General features: G+C 40.5%; 1 protein-coding gene across 10 annotated transcripts in view; it reads left to right on the top strand.

Moving 5' to 3' along the window:
• The window catches only part of PARVB (parvin beta), a 70,722-nt gene that overhangs the window by 40,000 nt on the left and 13,156 nt on the right, over positions 1 to 17,566 (top strand). For all 10 annotated transcript variants that reach the window (XM_080355679.1, XM_080355677.1, XM_080355676.1 and 7 more), the window contains 7 exons: positions 554 to 656; positions 3,715 to 3,855; positions 4,715 to 4,830; positions 10,801 to 10,859; positions 12,594 to 12,613; positions 14,328 to 14,389; positions 15,471 to 15,539. In XM_080355679.1, the coding sequence (XP_080211805.1) occupies positions 554 to 656; positions 3,715 to 3,855; positions 4,715 to 4,830; positions 10,801 to 10,859; positions 12,594 to 12,613; positions 14,328 to 14,389; positions 15,471 to 15,539 (570 nt within the window). The remainder of the gene's footprint in view (positions 1 to 553; positions 657 to 3,714; positions 3,856 to 4,714; positions 4,831 to 10,800; positions 10,860 to 12,593; positions 12,614 to 14,327; positions 14,390 to 15,470; positions 15,540 to 17,566) is intronic.

The following is a 17,566-nucleotide window of genomic DNA, read 5'->3' as shown; positions in this document are numbered from 1 at the left end:
TTCTGTATTCTACAATATCATAGGAATAAAATGTCTTGTCCTGTTGCTAATGGCAGGGATCTAGCTAGTGAGTCTGTTTAGCTCATGTTAGTAGGAACATTCACTCTTTCCCCTCTGAAGCTCTTATTTGTAGTGTACCGCTCAGGTCTCTTCAGGGTAGAGATTAAGGTGGGATCATGGGACTGCTGTCAGCTACTGCCAGGTCTGCCGTTCACATAAAACAATTAAAACCTGAATTTGGGACCTGGAGAACATAGGTACTAGCAAAGATAATTGTTGCAGAGCTGCCAGTTGCTACTTGCTTTAGAATTGGTGCAATAAGGAGACATTTTAATGAGGAAAAATAGAGGGCGCTAAAATTGCCATACTGCAAGACCTGAATTAAAAACAAGAAGAGCAAAACCATCTTTTTGTCTGTTATATCTCTATAACTTTGAAATACATAAATATGGTTACTCCTGCTCTGTTTTATATTCCTGATTGCTGCCTTAAATTGAAGGTACATATTTCAGTGGTTTTTAGACATTTGCCTTTTTTTTTTCTGTCCTTCCAGGTTCTTATTGACTGGATCAATGATGTGCTGGTGGAGGAGAGAATCATTGTCAAACAGCTTGAAGAGGACCTTTATGATGGGCAGGTGCTGCAGAAGCTGCTTGGTGAGTTCACCTAAGAGAAGAATACCCCAAGGACTAGAAGGGGCCCAAAGTTAATCTCTTCCAAAGCTGCAGACAATAAGTCTGTGCAGTAACTCACCATCTCACCAGGAATACAGTTTGTTTCACTGATAGCTACGGCATCAGCTTCTCCATCTGTTCTTCTCAGGCTGTCTGCTGAAAGGGGAAGAAATCCAGGTGATTTCTACATATCTGTTTCATGGACTAAAACTAGTCCAGACAACTGAAATATGTGGCAGAGAAAAGGTGAAGAGATTAGTGATTACAGTGGGGGCCCAAGCAGAAGCCATGTCATCCAAAATTCTGTCTATATAGTTTTTCTTCTGAAAGCTTTTTGGGCTGAGAGCTTTTTTGAGGTCCTGGTAGAATTAATTCTAGGGGAAAAAAATGAGAAAAAGAATGCATGGCAGCAGGCACATACTCATAATGTGCACTTCTGTGTGAATGATTCAGGAAGAGATACACTCAGTTAAGCAACGATGATTCTGCAACCCACTTACATCTTTGCAACGTGTATGTTCAGGCAAGAAGCACAATGGAGAAAAACTTCTAGTGATGGCACAGTGATTTACGGGAGTGCTTTTAGCAAACAAAGAGACTTGAAGCTTCAAGTGCCCTTGTAAATACACACTGTTTCTTGGAGAAAGATAGTCAAACTGCTCTCATTTAACCTATGACATGTTTTCAAGAGTGGGCTGGGATGTGGGATGTGTGCGTCAGAGTGGGGCACAAGGACTTGGTGGTACTAATTCCACTGGTGCTAATGGATGCTGCTTACTGAATTTTCTGCATATATCCCCGAAATAATAGACCTGCAGCATTCTGGTGAACACTCATAAGCTTTTAAAATTGGTTAACAACAATTACTCTGTATGCAATTAAAACTCCTCAAAAATAACTTGAAGAATAAAACAAGAGTACTTTTAATTTCTTGATTAGACTACAGCTGGGACCCTCCAGACATGGTGTGATGCAGGGGTGTAGAGTTAATTTTATCTGAGGACTACTTGTGTGTACACAGTTTTACTTCTTAACATACAGACACTTCTGCTTCAGCAGGTGGTAGCACATTTTAGCGTAGCCATTTGTCACAGATATTAATGGTTTCTTATGTTCCCTGTGGAGGCCATGGTTCCACCCTCAGGCCTGCAGACATTTAGAAAGTGCTTAGTTATACATACACACATACATATATATCTTAGCTGGACTTAGAATATCTTACAGGAGAAAAGGTGGGCATGTGCATCTTGCAGTGTGAGACTTTAACCGGACTGTTTTTTCCTCATTTTCTTCCTGTTGGGCCTCTGACTGGAGAGCAAATGCTTCTCCCCTGACCTGAAGCTATCATGTCTCAGTCTTGTGTTGTTACAAAAAGAATTCTTCAGCGGTGTCTTGGTTTATCCAGCAAGTCCTATGCTGTTTAATCTATCCATGTTCGTGCTGTCTCACTGATGCAAGAGGCAAAGCACTTCATGGTTTTGGTGGTGCTCCTGGTGCTTGAGGCCTCAGAATTAAGTCGTCTCTCTGTTTTGCAAGTCATCTGTTCTTCTGCCTGCAGGAAAAGCTAGCAAAGTAGGGTCATTAAACTTCAAGTAGTAGTTATCATTCCTCATGTGTGAGAGATGTTTCAAGAAGATCTGCCTTGATAGGCAGACACACACAAGAAGATGAAAGACAGCAACTTGTCAGTGGGCTTATTCTGAAGCAGTTTGGAGTAAGAGATGAGCAAATGGTTGGCAGGCTGATTGAGGCAGGCCTCCTTGTTTAGTTAGTTTTATCGAGGTACAAGTCGTGCCACTGAGAGAGGCTGGAAGTGGATTGCTACACATGGTGTCAGAGTGGGAGGACATAAACTTCTCTGTGCTGACTGTCAGCTAATCTAGGCTGAGAATAGATAGGAGCTATAACACGTGATCAAAAAATGAATCTTGTAGGAGATTTTTTTTTAAAAAAATATCTAAAATAATTTAAAATAATATTTGTGTGTTTTAGTAGTCAGTTTAAAAGAGGCTCAGAGACATCTTGGCTAAAGAACATTTGTCCCATTAATATTATTTAGATGTTCATAAAAATTTTCTACTGTAGATTGATAAAAACAGTCAAAACTAGTCCTGATCTCCTAGATTCAGCAGCAGAGTGAGTTTGAGTGTTTTTCCCACAGAGAGGAAGTGGAAAACGGATCAGCTTTTCTCTGGTGGATGGAGAACTCTACCTTACCTTCATCAGCTCTCTTAATTGAGAGAGAGAAATTCAGCTCCTGTGTCTTTGGCAAGGGCCACAATGCAGGGGAAGAGAAGAATAACTTGTCTATGACTTTGGCAACAAATAATTATATTACAGAAACAAAATTCAAATTTTAATAATAGCATTTTATTAAATTTCCTGCATTAATTCATACTTGGAAGTAATCAACCATGACGTGACAATACCGTAACAACATGACAAACAAGATTGTACCAACTTCTTTCTTTAAACCAGTTCTACTAAGCTAGTACAAGTCTGTAGGTCATATGAGTATATGACTCTGGATGCTTTGAGAAGACGAAGTTTGCTTTAGCTTAAATTCATACCTTCAGCTATCCTGAAATAATGCCTGTCAAGCTGAAGTAAATGTCCACACAGTATTTCCCTTTTTTTTGGTCCTAAATTAACTTATTGTTAGAAAAGTTCATTAAGCCTGTGTAGATCACTTGTGTACTGAAGGCTGTATTGTGCCAAATGCTTTTCAGCAATGAAAGAAAATGGAAGGCACAATAAATGTTATCATTAACTTGGTGCCTGTATTTTGGCACCTGATTGGTGAACATTTTCGGCCAGAACTTACCAGTTTTCTGTCATGGTTTTTATCGGAATTGACACACAATGATGAAAGGTTTGCTTTCAGCTATTTTGCTTTCTGAAGAAAATCATTCTGTTGGAAAATTGCTAGCAGAGTTCAGCTCTGCCCAGTGCTTTGTGCTCATCCCACCCAGGCCCTGTTTAATCTGGTTTTGCCTGTGCTTTTTGTTGTTCTTATTTTATTTTTTTTTTTCAAACACAGAAAAATTGGCTGACCGTAAACTGAACGTGGCAGAAGTGACGCAATCTGAAATTGGTCAGAAACAAAAGTTGCAGACGGTCCTGGAAGCTGTCCATGATTTACTCCGACCCCATGGCTGGACAATCAAGTGGAACGTTGACTGTAAGGGCTCTGTTATACTTTCTGTCTCAGCTTCACAGGCAAGGAGGGTGTGATAATCAATAGTTTGATCATATTCTCTGTGATGCAGTGTTTTTAAAAACTATTTGCGTAGAGGTTTACCACATCCATGTATGGATTGTAACTGGTACCTTCTTCTGTGGTCTTTGTTTAAGGACAGATATACAAGGCTATGGGATAATTGAAGTTCCTAGAAGCATATGCTTTCATTAAAAAGCTTTTTTGTTCGCTTCCTGAATTTGAATCCCTATGGATATGAGGAATTTGTTAGTACTAGAGGCTGGTCTAATCCTTCAGGCCACCATGCTGAGAGTCAAAGGATCCTGCACCCTTCTTGAGGATTCATCTTTTGATAGGCTAAACAGAAAGTGCCCTCTGTTCAGGCATGGCCTGTTACAATCCAAAATTGAGAATGGAATTTGAGAAGTCAGTTCACCTAGGTAGTGGGCGGTGTTCATCTCTCACAGCCAGAAAAGCTTGTATTAACACTTTGAAAGTCTGCTAGAAGCAGAATGGTCCAGTATTCTACAGTACGGTGAAAAGCAAGTGATGGAGTCTTCCTCTTTTTCTTCATTGACTTAGAGAGGGCACTGAAGAGCCTGGACTTTTAATTTGGGCGTGTAACTTGACGGGAGGGTTAAATGTAGACTTTGTAACCTGTAAAAGTATATTGTAGGCTGTGTTAATTTAGGAAAAAGAAGGTAGGGAGGTTAAAAAAAAAAGACGACTGTTCACCAGAGGCATTTTTCACTGCCTTTTACCTGCCTTTCTCCAAGAACTATCTGTTTAGAATAAGGCCTCAGTATTATATTATTTGCTTCCTTTTCCTTGTTCCCTGCAGCAATCCATGGCAAGAATCTGATTTCCATTCTGCACCTCCTGGTAGCTTTGGCAATGCATTTCCGGGCTCCTATTCGACTGCCTGAACATGTATCTGTACAAGTGGTAGTTGTACGGGTGAGTATGAACTCAGAAGAAAATTTGATCAGAACAATCATTATTTATCACTCTGATGTTGTGCTACAGAGCTGCTCCTATTCATTGCTTCCTGGTCTCTTGCCATTTCAAAAATTCTTGGGAATTAAGAGTCCCAGTCCTAGTAATACATTTTTGGTGTGCTTAAATGTGATCACAAGAGCATCATAGCTTTAATATGTTTAGGTTTACCATTTGCTATTTCAGTATCAAGCTAAAAACATGTGATGAGATTTTGTATAAGGGAGAGTTGTGTCTGTAACTTCTGGCACTTTAGTAAATGGTTTTTGCCTTACATTTTTTGTAGAGAACCCACTGAAACACAAAGAGCACAGAAAGGAGTTTCAGCATGTACAATCTCCCTAATCTGGGCAGCCTGTTACTGATGTTGTTTTTCCCCAATGACTTATTATTCAGACTTAGACATGTTGTTTTCCTTGGCATTCTAATAGGCTTTCATCATTTCTTTCACAGCCTTGTGTTTTTGTTAGCTTTTCTTAGATATGGAGAAGAGGTCTGACCTGAGGAACCCTGACTCCTTCCCTCCTGCCCTAGATATTGTTATAGTTATTCCTTTCTCTGCTTGGTGTTGACCATTTCCTTTCACTCTACAAAGACTCTTCTTTTGGAACATATATACTCTTGCTTTTTATCTTGCCTTCTAACCTCACCGAAGCTCCCATGGTGCTACAGTCTGTGGCATGTGAACCCAGCTCTTCTCAACAGCTGTTGAAACCCCAGGCAGAGCTGTTCCAGCTGGGACTCTGATCATGCTGAGACATTTGCTGTGGTGCTCAGCGCTGTTGTTGCAAGGCAGGCTCAGCTGCTGGCAGCAGGCTGTGGAAATCCTTTCTGTACTTGCCATTTATTGTTGGAGCTGTCAGGCTATAGTAGGTTTCCTTTCAAGAATAAAGAAGATAAAATGATCTTGGACTCCGCTTTGCAAATGTGGATCCCCTTACAAGATGCAATTGCATGGTGGTTGATGAGACAAGCCTCATTTTGCTTTACATTTAAATAATGGCACTTTCCATACTGTCTGGCTGAATGCTCTAGAGGTGCAAAGTGTGATATAAATGAGTAATTGATGGATACTCTCTGGCTCACAATAAATGTATGTATTATCTTTAAGACGTGATTTTGAACCGCTTTCAGTCTGCTGTAGTTCTTTCAATTTAAGAACAGTGAGTTAGGTAGAAAGTAACTTGAATGGAAATAAGAGACTGATTTATTTTTAAATTTATTTTGACTGTCTTGGATAGATGAAGGGGAAAATGTAGATATAAAGTGGTTTACAGTCCTCTGACACCCTGATGCTAGAAATATCCTTCTGCACACTACAGTGAAATGTCTTCTGTAACTGATGAGCCAGAAAAAAACCTTAAGTAAATACGGAAAGCCTCCCTTTCCCTGTCCTTATTTCAAGCTTCAGGACCCTCCACCCCTGTAGCAGAAGGAAGGCTGTGGCGAAAATATTTTCACATCTTTTCCTGTTGGAGGGATATAGAGAAGACCATTGAGGCCATCTCATTCACCAGTGTCCCTGTGTCTTGAGACTATAGACGAGGCTGTGGTGAAGACAGGAGGAGATAATGGCTGACAGAAACTAAGGAAAGGAAGGAAGCAAGAAAGGAGGAAAGAGACTCATGTGTCACCAAGGGAGTCTCTGAAGGTGTCAGAGCAGTGATACAATGAGGGTTAATTTATGCTCAAGAGGCTGTTAACTCTTAGTCTTGGACCTAGAGCCTGGAGTCCTGGAGACGGTTATGGCAACTGCTGGCTGTGGGCCTACCTCAGCTGGCTCTGTGCAAGAGGAGTCTCATTTCAGCCCCCCATCCCACTGCTAGGAAAAACTTGCACCTCTTCAGCTTTGTTTATTTAAATGGAAAGCAAAGCACAGTGTAAACTGAAGCACATTTCTTCTGGAACAGGAAATTTTGCCTTATAGCTTGGTAAACTGAATTTTTGTAGTTCAGCATCCAGAATTAGTCTAAAAATACATGCTGGTTCAGTAACACAGATCTATTTAAATGGATTTTATTTAGCCTTTGTTATACTAATAACAAACAGAATGGTAATGAGGTTAATATTGTTCTTAATCCAAGCAAGAAAACTATTATTAAGAAGATTATTATTATAGTTATCAATTTATTGTGAAATGATCTGTTATTACAAATCCAAATAATGATTAGGGTTCTGTCAAGCTAGCTCATAATTAGTATAACATGTCTGCTCTCAGAGGTTTTAGCTTAAATGCTTGAATATGCATTTAAGGGGATTAATCAACGGTTTGCTAAGTGACTTTTGTAAGCTTCGCAGAATTGACCCCACAGCAAGAAAACATTGCAAGTTGTTTTGGGAGTGTTGTGCAAGAACATACCCACATGGAAGCTTTCAAAACTAGTGAAGTTTCAGTTTCATGGGTGACTTTGACATTTAGGATTATCATGATCAAATTTGTTAAGCCATCCTCACACTGTGCAGATGCATGAGTTGCTTCTTGCCCAGAAGGGCTGTGCTTTCACTATAAAAATAAGAGAGTCATACTGGTTTAGCAAGTTATTGCTTAGCCAAATTGTGTGCATTTCCATAGCCCGTCCCAGAGCTATGCAGAATATCTTATTAGCTTGTGTAAGTGCTGTGGACTTCCCTGATTTTTAGTGTGCTACATGGAAAGTATTTATCAACATCTTTTCCTAAGGTGCTGTATTTTTTAAATTAAAAATAATTAATTTACAGTCTGAGAAAAATCTGTAGCTGGATTTTTATCTGTCAAAAAACCACTATCTTTTTTTGGTCCTGCACTGTATAGTTTACTAAGAAACCCACAAGTGCTTTAGAGAGGACTTTCTGCTTTGCCTTCCTATTTATCTGTCAATATTACCTAGAATAACTGTGAGACTAACCCGTAAGAACACTTCTGTTCATATTATTTTATAACAAGGACCGTGAGGTAGCATCTCTCAAGAACAGAGTTTTGGAAACCTAGATACATTCAAACCTTCTTGAAATCAACCTCTAGAATTAGTTTTCTTGGTGGTTTTTGTGTGAAATAGAAAATCTGAAACCCTGGCAATGTACATCCACGTTTTACATGATGTGTCCTAGCAGAGCTTAGATTTAGGTGGATCCTGTTTAAGATCCTGTTGATAGCTACTCCAGGTGCTGAGTTAAGAGTCTAAGATAGTACATGTTTTAATACTGGTGTCGCTCAGCATTTACCTCTCGTTCCAGCCCTCCTAAGTGAGGAGACAAACTTTATTGTTTCAGTGTGTGCTTCCAGTGAGAACTGAAAATCCTGAGATTTTTCTTCCAGCTGACTATACTGCCTTATATTTCAAATGTAAACTTCCATGATGAAGAAATACCCTAATTCAGGGAAACAAAAATGTTCTCAGAAATAAATGTAAAAATTTTATTAAGGCTCCCTGTGTTGATTATTTTTACAAGGCTCAGCAGTTACCTTCTTTTGAACTTAGCTCTCCTCTTCGTCACTTCTGAAACTGCAGCATGTCCCACCTTGGTGCTGCTGGGAGATCTGAGGTATTTTTACAGTCATTCTCTTGTAATCTGAGTTGCAGACTGAAAGGTCGGAGGAAAGGCAGAGTGAAGAATAAATGTGTCTGGTGGCTGTGGTACAAAGAATACAAGTTTTATCAAATAGTGACATTTGCTTTTGGATTGCAAGGCTGAGGGGCCTCGGCTTGCTGTGTGAGGAGCATGTTCAGCTGCCTCAGAGAAATGGTGCCATTTCCATCTTTGGGGGAGTCTGTGTTGGAATCCATTCCTCCTTCTCATCGGGCATTTGGAGGCATTATTCACTAGCCACCACATACTGAGTTTTTGTTCACAGTTTATAGCATCTTCTCCCTGGGGTATGTGGTGTCTGGAAGGTCCAGAAACCTGTGTTAATAAAGCAGAGAAGTGGTGGGATGGAGTAAAGACAACATTGTTTTGCATGCAAGAGAATATTGCCCTGTCAGATGCTTCCTCATTCTTCCATCCATGCTGTCATCCTGGAGCTGTGACAGCACAGCCATGGGAGACCATGGCTCCCCCATGATGCTTCAGCCAGGCCCCCTGGCTGCTGGCTGGAGAAAGCAATGCTGCCTTCGTTGAGCAGAGAGTAGAACAGCAGGAGTTCTTCTTACTGCTTTTTAGATTGCAGTTTTTGTTTCTTAGATTGCTTCTGGGAAGGATGTGTTTCTTTTCAAAGCTGTTCTCCCTAATAAGTTCTTATTTGGGGTTCAGCTGGTTGAAATGTTTGAGATAGCATATGTATACAGAGCTTGTGACTTGGGGAAGGGGGGGCAGTTTCCCTCCTTACCTGAGCTGGCAGCTTTATTGGCTATGCTTTCTGGAAGGGCCTGGTCCCTAGATGGTAGAATCATAGAATTGTTTTGGTTGGAAAATACCTTCAAGATCATCAAGTACAACCATTAACCTAATACTGTCAAGTCCACCTCTACACCATGTCCCTAAGAACCTCATCTACATGTCTTTTAAACAGCTTCAGAGATGGTGACTCAACTGGGCAGCCTGTTCTAATGCCTGACAACCTTTTCCGTGAAGAAGGTTTTCCTAATATCCAATCTGAACCTTCCCTGATGAAACTTGGGGCCATTTTTTCTTGTCCTGTCACTTGTTACTTGGGAGAAGAGCCCAACACCCTCCATGCTACAACCTCCTTTCAGGTAGTTGTAGACAGTGATAAGGTCTCCCCTCAGCCTCCTTTTCTCCAGGCTAAACAGCCCCAGTTCCCTCAGCTGCTCCTCATCAGACTTGTGCTCCAGGCCCCTCACCAGCTTCCTTGCCCTTCTCTGCACTCTCTCCAGCACCTGGAGGTCTTTCCTGTAGTGAGGGGCCCAAAACTGAACACAGGATTCCAGGTGCAGCCTCATGAGCACCGAGTACGGGGAAACAATCACTTCCCTGGACCTGTTGGCCACAGATGACTGCTGAGCTCTTTGTGTCAGCTTTTTAAGTATAAAGAAAGGAGGAAAGAAATTCCGCCTTTCAGGCATAAGGCTTTATCCCATAATTTTGTAAGGGAACATTACAAAGAACATTACAAAGGGAACATTACATAGAAACATTAAGAAAGTTTCTGACTCAAGTGGAACCACTTCCAGCCTCTGTGAGGCATGTGCTGTGTCTCCAAAACCCTGGAGAGGATCAAAAACATTTGGCCTTCTCTTTGTCAGGGGACTGTGTCTTAACAGAGCTGAGGCAGCTGTTTTGAAACTGGGTCTTGCTGTATGATGTCTCTCTGTCAGTTAGGAGAGTCCTTATTCATGCAGAAAATCCCAAGGAGAGAAAACCCAGTAACAAGGAAGTATTATTTGTTGTGAGATCACTAGTTGGGCTTTTTATGCTCCCTATGTTTCCTTGGTGGATGTTTTCCTGACAGACACGTGGCTGGTGGCCTCAGTAATGTCCCTGCTCTAGGCGAGCTGCCCTCATGCCCGCAGAGCTTTGCTGGCACACCGGAGCCCTGGCCTGGGGCAGCCATCCGTGTTATTTCAGCCACGGAGCTCTCCGGAGAACCAGGCTGCCAATTATGTGGAATTGTTGGTTGATACTGTGACATGAACGAGGGCTCTTGGGGAATTTAAGACAGGTCTGACAAACTCTCTCTAATTTGTGTTCCAGGCACGATGTTGACTCTGGTCTCAGGAGGAGAATTGTTAGTGAGTTTGCTGGCTGCAAATATATATCTATACACACACATTTCCCAAACATCCATTTGGCTGTCAGCCTGATAAATGCCACTGTTCTGGGAGTGAGCCCTCCTGTGTCAGCTGTTTCACCTCTTACCTCTATGAAACGCAGCGAGCATGCTTTATCCAGATTTCTACTCTGGGATTCTGAGACACTGAATGCTGCAGAGCCCCTAATGAGTTTCTTCTTTACTAATGCCATCTCCGTTTTTAACTCTGTCTTGCTTTCCAGAAACGCGAAGGCCTCCTTCAGACAACTCACGTTACAGAGGAGCTGACGACTACAACAGAGTAAGCACAAAGTTCTTTAGCTTCAGCGTGTGCTCGTGGTGCCTGATGTGAAACCTTTTGCAAAGACAAAGCAGCAATGTAATCTTCCTCTTGCTCCTGCTAAATTAACAAAATCCCGTAACATGGTGCTTTTTTATCTATATAGAAATAGAAATAACTCGGGCTCTGGAAATATGTCACAAAGGAGAAAAGTGTTTTATTGTCATTTTTGTTTTATAGGAGCATTTAACTGAATAGTTCATTGAAAGTGACCTTTGTGGGCCCTTTCCCCACCCTGTCTTCTGAGGGTAGCCATATATAACTAATTCTGCCCAGTGCTGTTGCCTCTCTCAAGTCAATCATAGAATATCAAGTTGGAAGAGACCACAAGGATCATCTGGTCCAACCTTTCTCGGCAAAAGCAGTCTACACAAGCTGGCCAATGTAGATACTTTGGGGAAGAATTATCTTGACAAAAGGCAATTCTTTGAAATACTGCTCAAAACTGAAGTGACACCCTGTTAAAATTGTAAGGAGAGATAATCTCTGTTCTCATATAGTACCTCAGGACTAGAGCTCAGCAAAAATAAATCAAATAATTAAACCTCTCCCCTCTGCAGTTTTGCAACAGCTTTGAGTTGCTTTATGTTTTTGTAGTCCTTTGTATAAGGAGAAGGCTAGGCATGCACTTTGGCTGCAAATAAAAGCTGAGATTTTCCTTCGCATGGCCTGAAGGCAGCTCTTCTAAGAGGGGCTTACGTGAGGCCTCCTTCAGTTTATCAGTGTGCTGGCTCAGCTTTCCGTGACTTTGAAGATAAATGAAGTACCATGTGGCTAGCTCAGTGGGGAAGATCTTTCAAATGGAAGCACTCAGAAATGAGATCATAACATCCCTGTGTAGACACTGAAGATCTCATAGTGGTTCTTTGTAGGATCAGAGCTCTGCCACAGGATTGTGGGCCAAAATACCTCCCTTCACTCCTGTGCTCTTGAATAATGTAGTTTTCTTGTCCTCTCCTTCAGATGTGGTTTGTAAGATGTAATCTGTGCAGCGGGATTTAGACATTTTTTAGCATGAAATACATTTACAGATTTGCGTGTATGTTTATACATTTATTTTATTATTTAATATTACACAATATTAAGAGGTTTACTGTTTAATGTGTTGTGTACCCAGATATAAGTATAGCTACGGAAAATGCAATGATCAGCAGAATCCAACATTCATTGAATACTTTCAAATTCCTCTGTGCAAATCAGGGCCTGATTCTCAGCAGATAAACATCTGCAATATGTCTGGTGATGTCACTGGCTGTGTATATAATTCATATGTGGCAGTTTTATTTACATAATATCCAAATATGATGTATGTTTTCTTTCTGCAGAGAAAACAGATTAAAGTGAGATAGATAGCCTTGCTACTTTCTGAGCTGTGTGGTGTAGCATCTGATGACTATATTTGTAGAAACTGCATTCAGAAGTACATTTGTTCATTCACTCTTGATAAAAATAGTTATGCATGAGAAATCATAATTATGTGTAAAACATAATTATGCATTTCCATTAATTTCAAATGCATCTCCCTGTTCCTGCAGCAGGTTGGATCTGGTCTGCAGCATACTCAGCCTCCTGACCTGTTAGGAGTGGTTAGCCCTCGGCATCTTGCAGGAAAAGGCCCGTTAAACCCATGGTCTTGTCTTTTCAAAGTGATTATTCATGAACTAACCTGATATTTTTCAATGCTCTGACTTGCAGGATGATGATGGGAAGATTTGGTAAGTAACAAAGTTGACTCTGATTTTTTTTTTTAATTCATGTCAGGCACAGAAATCTTGTCTGTTTTCCTTCAGCACATCAAGACAATGAATTGAGCAATCACATGGGGTTGGAATGCGTTGCGGGGGCAGGTTTTGTTACTCCATACAGATGTGGAGCATAATTGGTAGAACCAGATCATCCAGTATACTGCTTGTGCTCTTTGGACTGGTCTCTATTGATTTGTTTTCATTTGTAAGCAGTGAATAGCAAAAATGCTGCACAGGGCAATATTCCCTGGTACTGTTGTTAGTGGCTTTCAAGTGAAAATCTTTGCAACTCCCAGCAATAAAAATTACATCTTCTTCATAATGTGGCCATTTAGTTTATGTATAAATGAATACATGAAAATTACTGAAGCAAAAGTGTATGGTACAAGGTCTGAGAAAGTTCTGCTTTTCTGTTTATTTTCAGTGACCAGTTGTCCTTTTCTAATTCCTTTTCATGGAGTGTCTTATCTCTTCCATATTCACCAGATTTAGAGTTTAGACCCGACCAACCACAGATCTGTTCTTCTAAAGAAAAAAAAGTTATTTTGGTGTCACTGCCAAGAGACTTCTCTTTTTGTGTATAGTTTTGTTAGTGGCATTGAGTAACCACTTCTTACCTTTGTGTGATGAAGAACAAGTCATTTAGTTTCTGTGTTCCCCAATTACACTACCATTTCCCCTTTTGCAGAGTATCAACATTAATAATTAATAAGATACTCAGAAAGCAAGTAATGTCAGGGGGCTATAGGGGCTGGATAACATATCTTCAGATACCAAAGGAATTTGGATAGTAAATGTTTATTTAACAATAGAAACCTATTAAAATGTGTTCTGTAAATAAAAATAATTTGAACTTGGGAAAACAGTTGAAAACCATGGTGAAAGTTAAAATGTGCACACTTTTACAGCATTTTTAATGGTTTGGTTTGGTTTGGTTTTTTTTAATGCAGCTGCAATCAAGTTAGATTTCCATTTTTTTCTTTTTTTACCTGATGATGACAGTTGTCGTCCAAAAAACTTAGTGTTTGGAAAATTTCAGTCAACCCAAAGCTGCCACAATATGAAATGTTGCACTAATATAATAAATCTAGTAGATTTTAGTTTGGCTTAGGTATTGTTATACAATGCTTTGAATGTCTAAACAGAATTTAAATCTTCATACTGTATGTAAGCTTTGCTCTTCATTACTGAATCGGATTTCACTCGTGATCAGTTTTAAGCTTTACTGAAGTCATGGGTACTACCAGTAGTTTTAAATTAACCAAGTGAATTTCTGATTTTGATGCTGAGAGGTGGACGCAACCGTAGTTATCATTGTAGCTGTAGTGCACCAAAACCAGGTGATGTTCCAGTGCCTCACCGTTTAAGGTAGGATTGGGGCACAATCAGAACTGGTGTTGCATTTTAATGTTTCGTCCACCTAGATGTTTTGTTTACCAGTTATGAATGGCAGAAAAGAGCAATCAGAGAATGGTATGTTGATTTTCTGTTACCTATAAAATCCCCAGGGGAGTTCAGTCTGGTGTTTAGTTAGACACCAAAACAGGGTGACAGCTTTTAGCTTGAGTCTCTGTTTTGCAGTTTTCTGAGACGGGCCTGTAAGCCTGTGACACATAACCTGCTTCCCATACTTGGCTGTTGGAGGTCTATTAATTTTACCTTTTTTTTCCCCCCTTAAAACCAGAGCGTGATGCCTTTGACACACTCTTTGATCATGCACCAGACAAACTCAGCGTAGTCAAAAAGGTAAAAAATGAAATTCAAGTTTTGTTTGCTACATTGCTTTTTTTCTTACACTTTTTGAAGGATATCCAGAAATATATGGAAAATTGCAGAAGAGATCTCTGTGCTAGACAAAGTGGAGGGGTAAAGTAGCTGTTGATCTCTGCCAGCTCTTGTTAGTCTTAGAGAACACATAATGAAGAGACTCCACATTGTTCCACCAGTTTGTTCCAACATTGATGTTAAGCTATTTAGTATGTTAAATAGTATGTGAAGATCACTGTAATTTGTCCGTTTGCTTTATATAAAACAGATGATGTATGCATTTAAAGTAATGCTTTGAAGTCTCTGGAAGGTTTTATCTTTCTGACCTGAAACACCTTCTAGAAGAGTGTTCTTAGAGTTGATGGAGAACGAAGTTAACTCTGTCCACACAACAGAAGTCTTAACACCCTATCTGTGTCAGTTCTGGAAGTGATGTCAGGAGGCTGGCATATCTCTGCGCTTCAATACGTGAGCGTGTCTCTGTCTCATAGTAGCAGGATCTTGCCTGTCTGCTTCCTAGGGGAAACAGAAATGCCAGACCTGGGTTACAGCCTACCTGTAATTTGCTAATTGACATGCACACATCACTCCAGGAGCAGAGATGTGTGCAGGACTGTGTGCTCTTGGCATCTTCTCCTGGGAGTTCTAGCTCAGTGCTGCTGGTACCTTGCTCTTAGGCAGTGGATCATCTCAAGGAACCTGAAGAGATTAGTATGAGCAGTAAATGAATCTCCTTGCTTCATCTTCACAAAGAACCTACAAAAGAACCAATGTCATCACAGCTTTTTCCCATGACACTAAAATATGTGTACGTGCCAAGAAAAATAACTTATAGTAAGCTGTGTGTAATAGCACCATCTGGTGACTTCTGGCATATGGTGCAGCAAAATGACTGTATGACTGAATTATTTTCAGTTTTCTGTACTTATTTATGCAGAAGCAAATAGCACATATGCATATTTATTAAGCTTAAAAATGTCTTAAAATATCATGTTAACCCTTTCATGTAGGCGCTGACTGTAGTTTCTAACATCACTGGTTCTGGTGTTTTCTTTTATAGTCTCTGATCACTTTTGTGAACAAACACTTGAATAAACTGAATTTGGAAGTAACGGAGTTAGAAACCCAGGTAGGAGACTTTGTCTTTTTGTATGTAATCTAAGTGTGTAAATGGCAAATCTAGGCCCTTGCTCTATAACACCTTGTTATGGAACTGTTTGTCTTGGGCATGTTAATTTATGGGACTGGGGATCTATCTTTTCAGTAGCAATGTCATTATGCTTGTTTCCTTTAATCATGTTTACATGTACTTCATGTGGCTTTTGACTTGTGTCAGGTGAAATTCTTGAGTATTTAATGTAGCCATATAAATGACTGTAGGATACAGCTGGATTTCAGGGTCTCTGGGATCGAAGCAGAGTGCTGCAGAGCAGTTGCTGCACTTATGGGTGGGCGGTGGGCTGTGTCTTTTCCAGCTGTGATGGTTCCCAATGAACTGGGATGAGCTCTGGACCGCTGGCTGCATGGGGGCTGGAGTGTGCAGTTCATCATAGAGATATCAGCGTGAGCTTTGATCACATCAAAGCGGGCCTGGAAACAATTTCGCTGTGGCAGCAAAGGCCTTTGAAGGCCTCTTTACCCTGCTATCTTGAGAGTGCACGCACTGTGCTTGCTGCTCAGCAACGCAGATTAACGACTCGAAGCTCCTGTGCTGCAGTGGCTTGGCTGCCAGCAGTATCCAGGTTGTTTTGTTTAAAGCTGGTGGAGGTGACTGTCAGCCACCTCTGCGTGCTCAGAGGAGTTCTGTCCTGGAAACTGTAAGTTAGTGTGGATTTCAGAGTCACGGAGGTAGTTCTCCTTTTACAGGTAAAATTAAGCCGTTTTTGGGTATGGTCTTGGCTAAGCAGAAGCAATGATTGTTTTCAGATGGTTGCAAAGATGGTTATCTTATTGTCCTGGCAAAAAAAGAAGCATGGCATCTAGAGAATTATACCAGGACTATGGGTAATTGGTCTGAGCCTGGCTTAGTTTAATACCAGTCATTCACTGCTATTTTATATCTTTGCTGGAATAAATGGGTGACTGGATCTGATCTGTCACAAGAAATTGTGGCTTAATGCCTTGGAAGTACCCAACAATTTATTTTTGAGAAGATTAGAGGATGTTGCAAATGCCATATCAGGATCACAACTGAGAAGTCTGTTTGAAATACATAACGTTAGCCACCCCCTGTAGCCAGTAGGTAGGAATACCAAACAATGGTGCTGAAAGTATTTATTATGTTCTTTAGTATTTACTGAAACTGTAAACAATCTATTTTGACTTGGAAACCCAATTATTTTATGAAGTTAAACTTCCTACCTGTGATAGGGGAGACAATTTCAAGTTATGATTAAGGACAGGGATTTGAATGTCCAATACAAACGACTTAAGAGGGGTTGTGGTTGAAATGACCAGGTGCTGTAGCAGTAGGACTAGGAGTATATAATGATTAAACATCTTTCCCAGGAGGCTTTTGTTGTTGGTTTTGTGTGTATGGGTTTTTTTTCCTTTTTTTAAAACCAAAAAAGCTTTGTTAAATAATGTAGCGAAGTTGCCAAGATTCCTCAGGCAAATAAAATGAGCATGAGGAAAAGCAAGAGCAGACATATATACTCTAACCTCACCCCAAAGTATTCAATAGCTTCGGAAATAAATAACTGGCTGGGGATAATACTCTGCGCAACTAAGGAGTACAAATTGTAGATAGCTCCCAGGTGAATTGCTTTCAGCTTCTTTTGCTTAAAGCTATTTACTCTGTGTAAGTAATATAAACAGTCATTGGCACATGTTCTTGCATGGGTTAATGCTACAGCAATAGCTGATGGGCTTCCTTGTTTTGCTCAGGAAGTGAGTAGGGGAAATAATGCTACCAGATATAGGGAGAAAGCCTTGTATCCTGTGGGTTTTTTTCTTTTCTTCAGAGAACTGGCAAGAAAGCAGCTGTATCAACAGGCTCTCAAGAACAGACTGATTGAGCTTGCTCAGCTGCACTGGTGATTGCGAAGGTAGAGGGGAATCCAGGGTGCAGATGAAACAAAGACCTGAATGCTTGTTACACTTGCTGTCAATTCCTTGCTGTGCCTGAAAGGAGCAATCTGTGAATCCTGAGCCATG

Source organism: Nesoenas mayeri, assembly GCF_963082525.1.
Source record: "Nesoenas mayeri genome assembly, chromosome: 1".
Lineage (NCBI taxonomy): Eukaryota > Metazoa > Chordata > Aves > Columbiformes > Columbidae > Nesoenas > Nesoenas mayeri.
The sequence above is the reverse complement of the archived record's forward strand: the minus strand, read 5'-3'. Positions and strand labels throughout refer to the sequence as shown.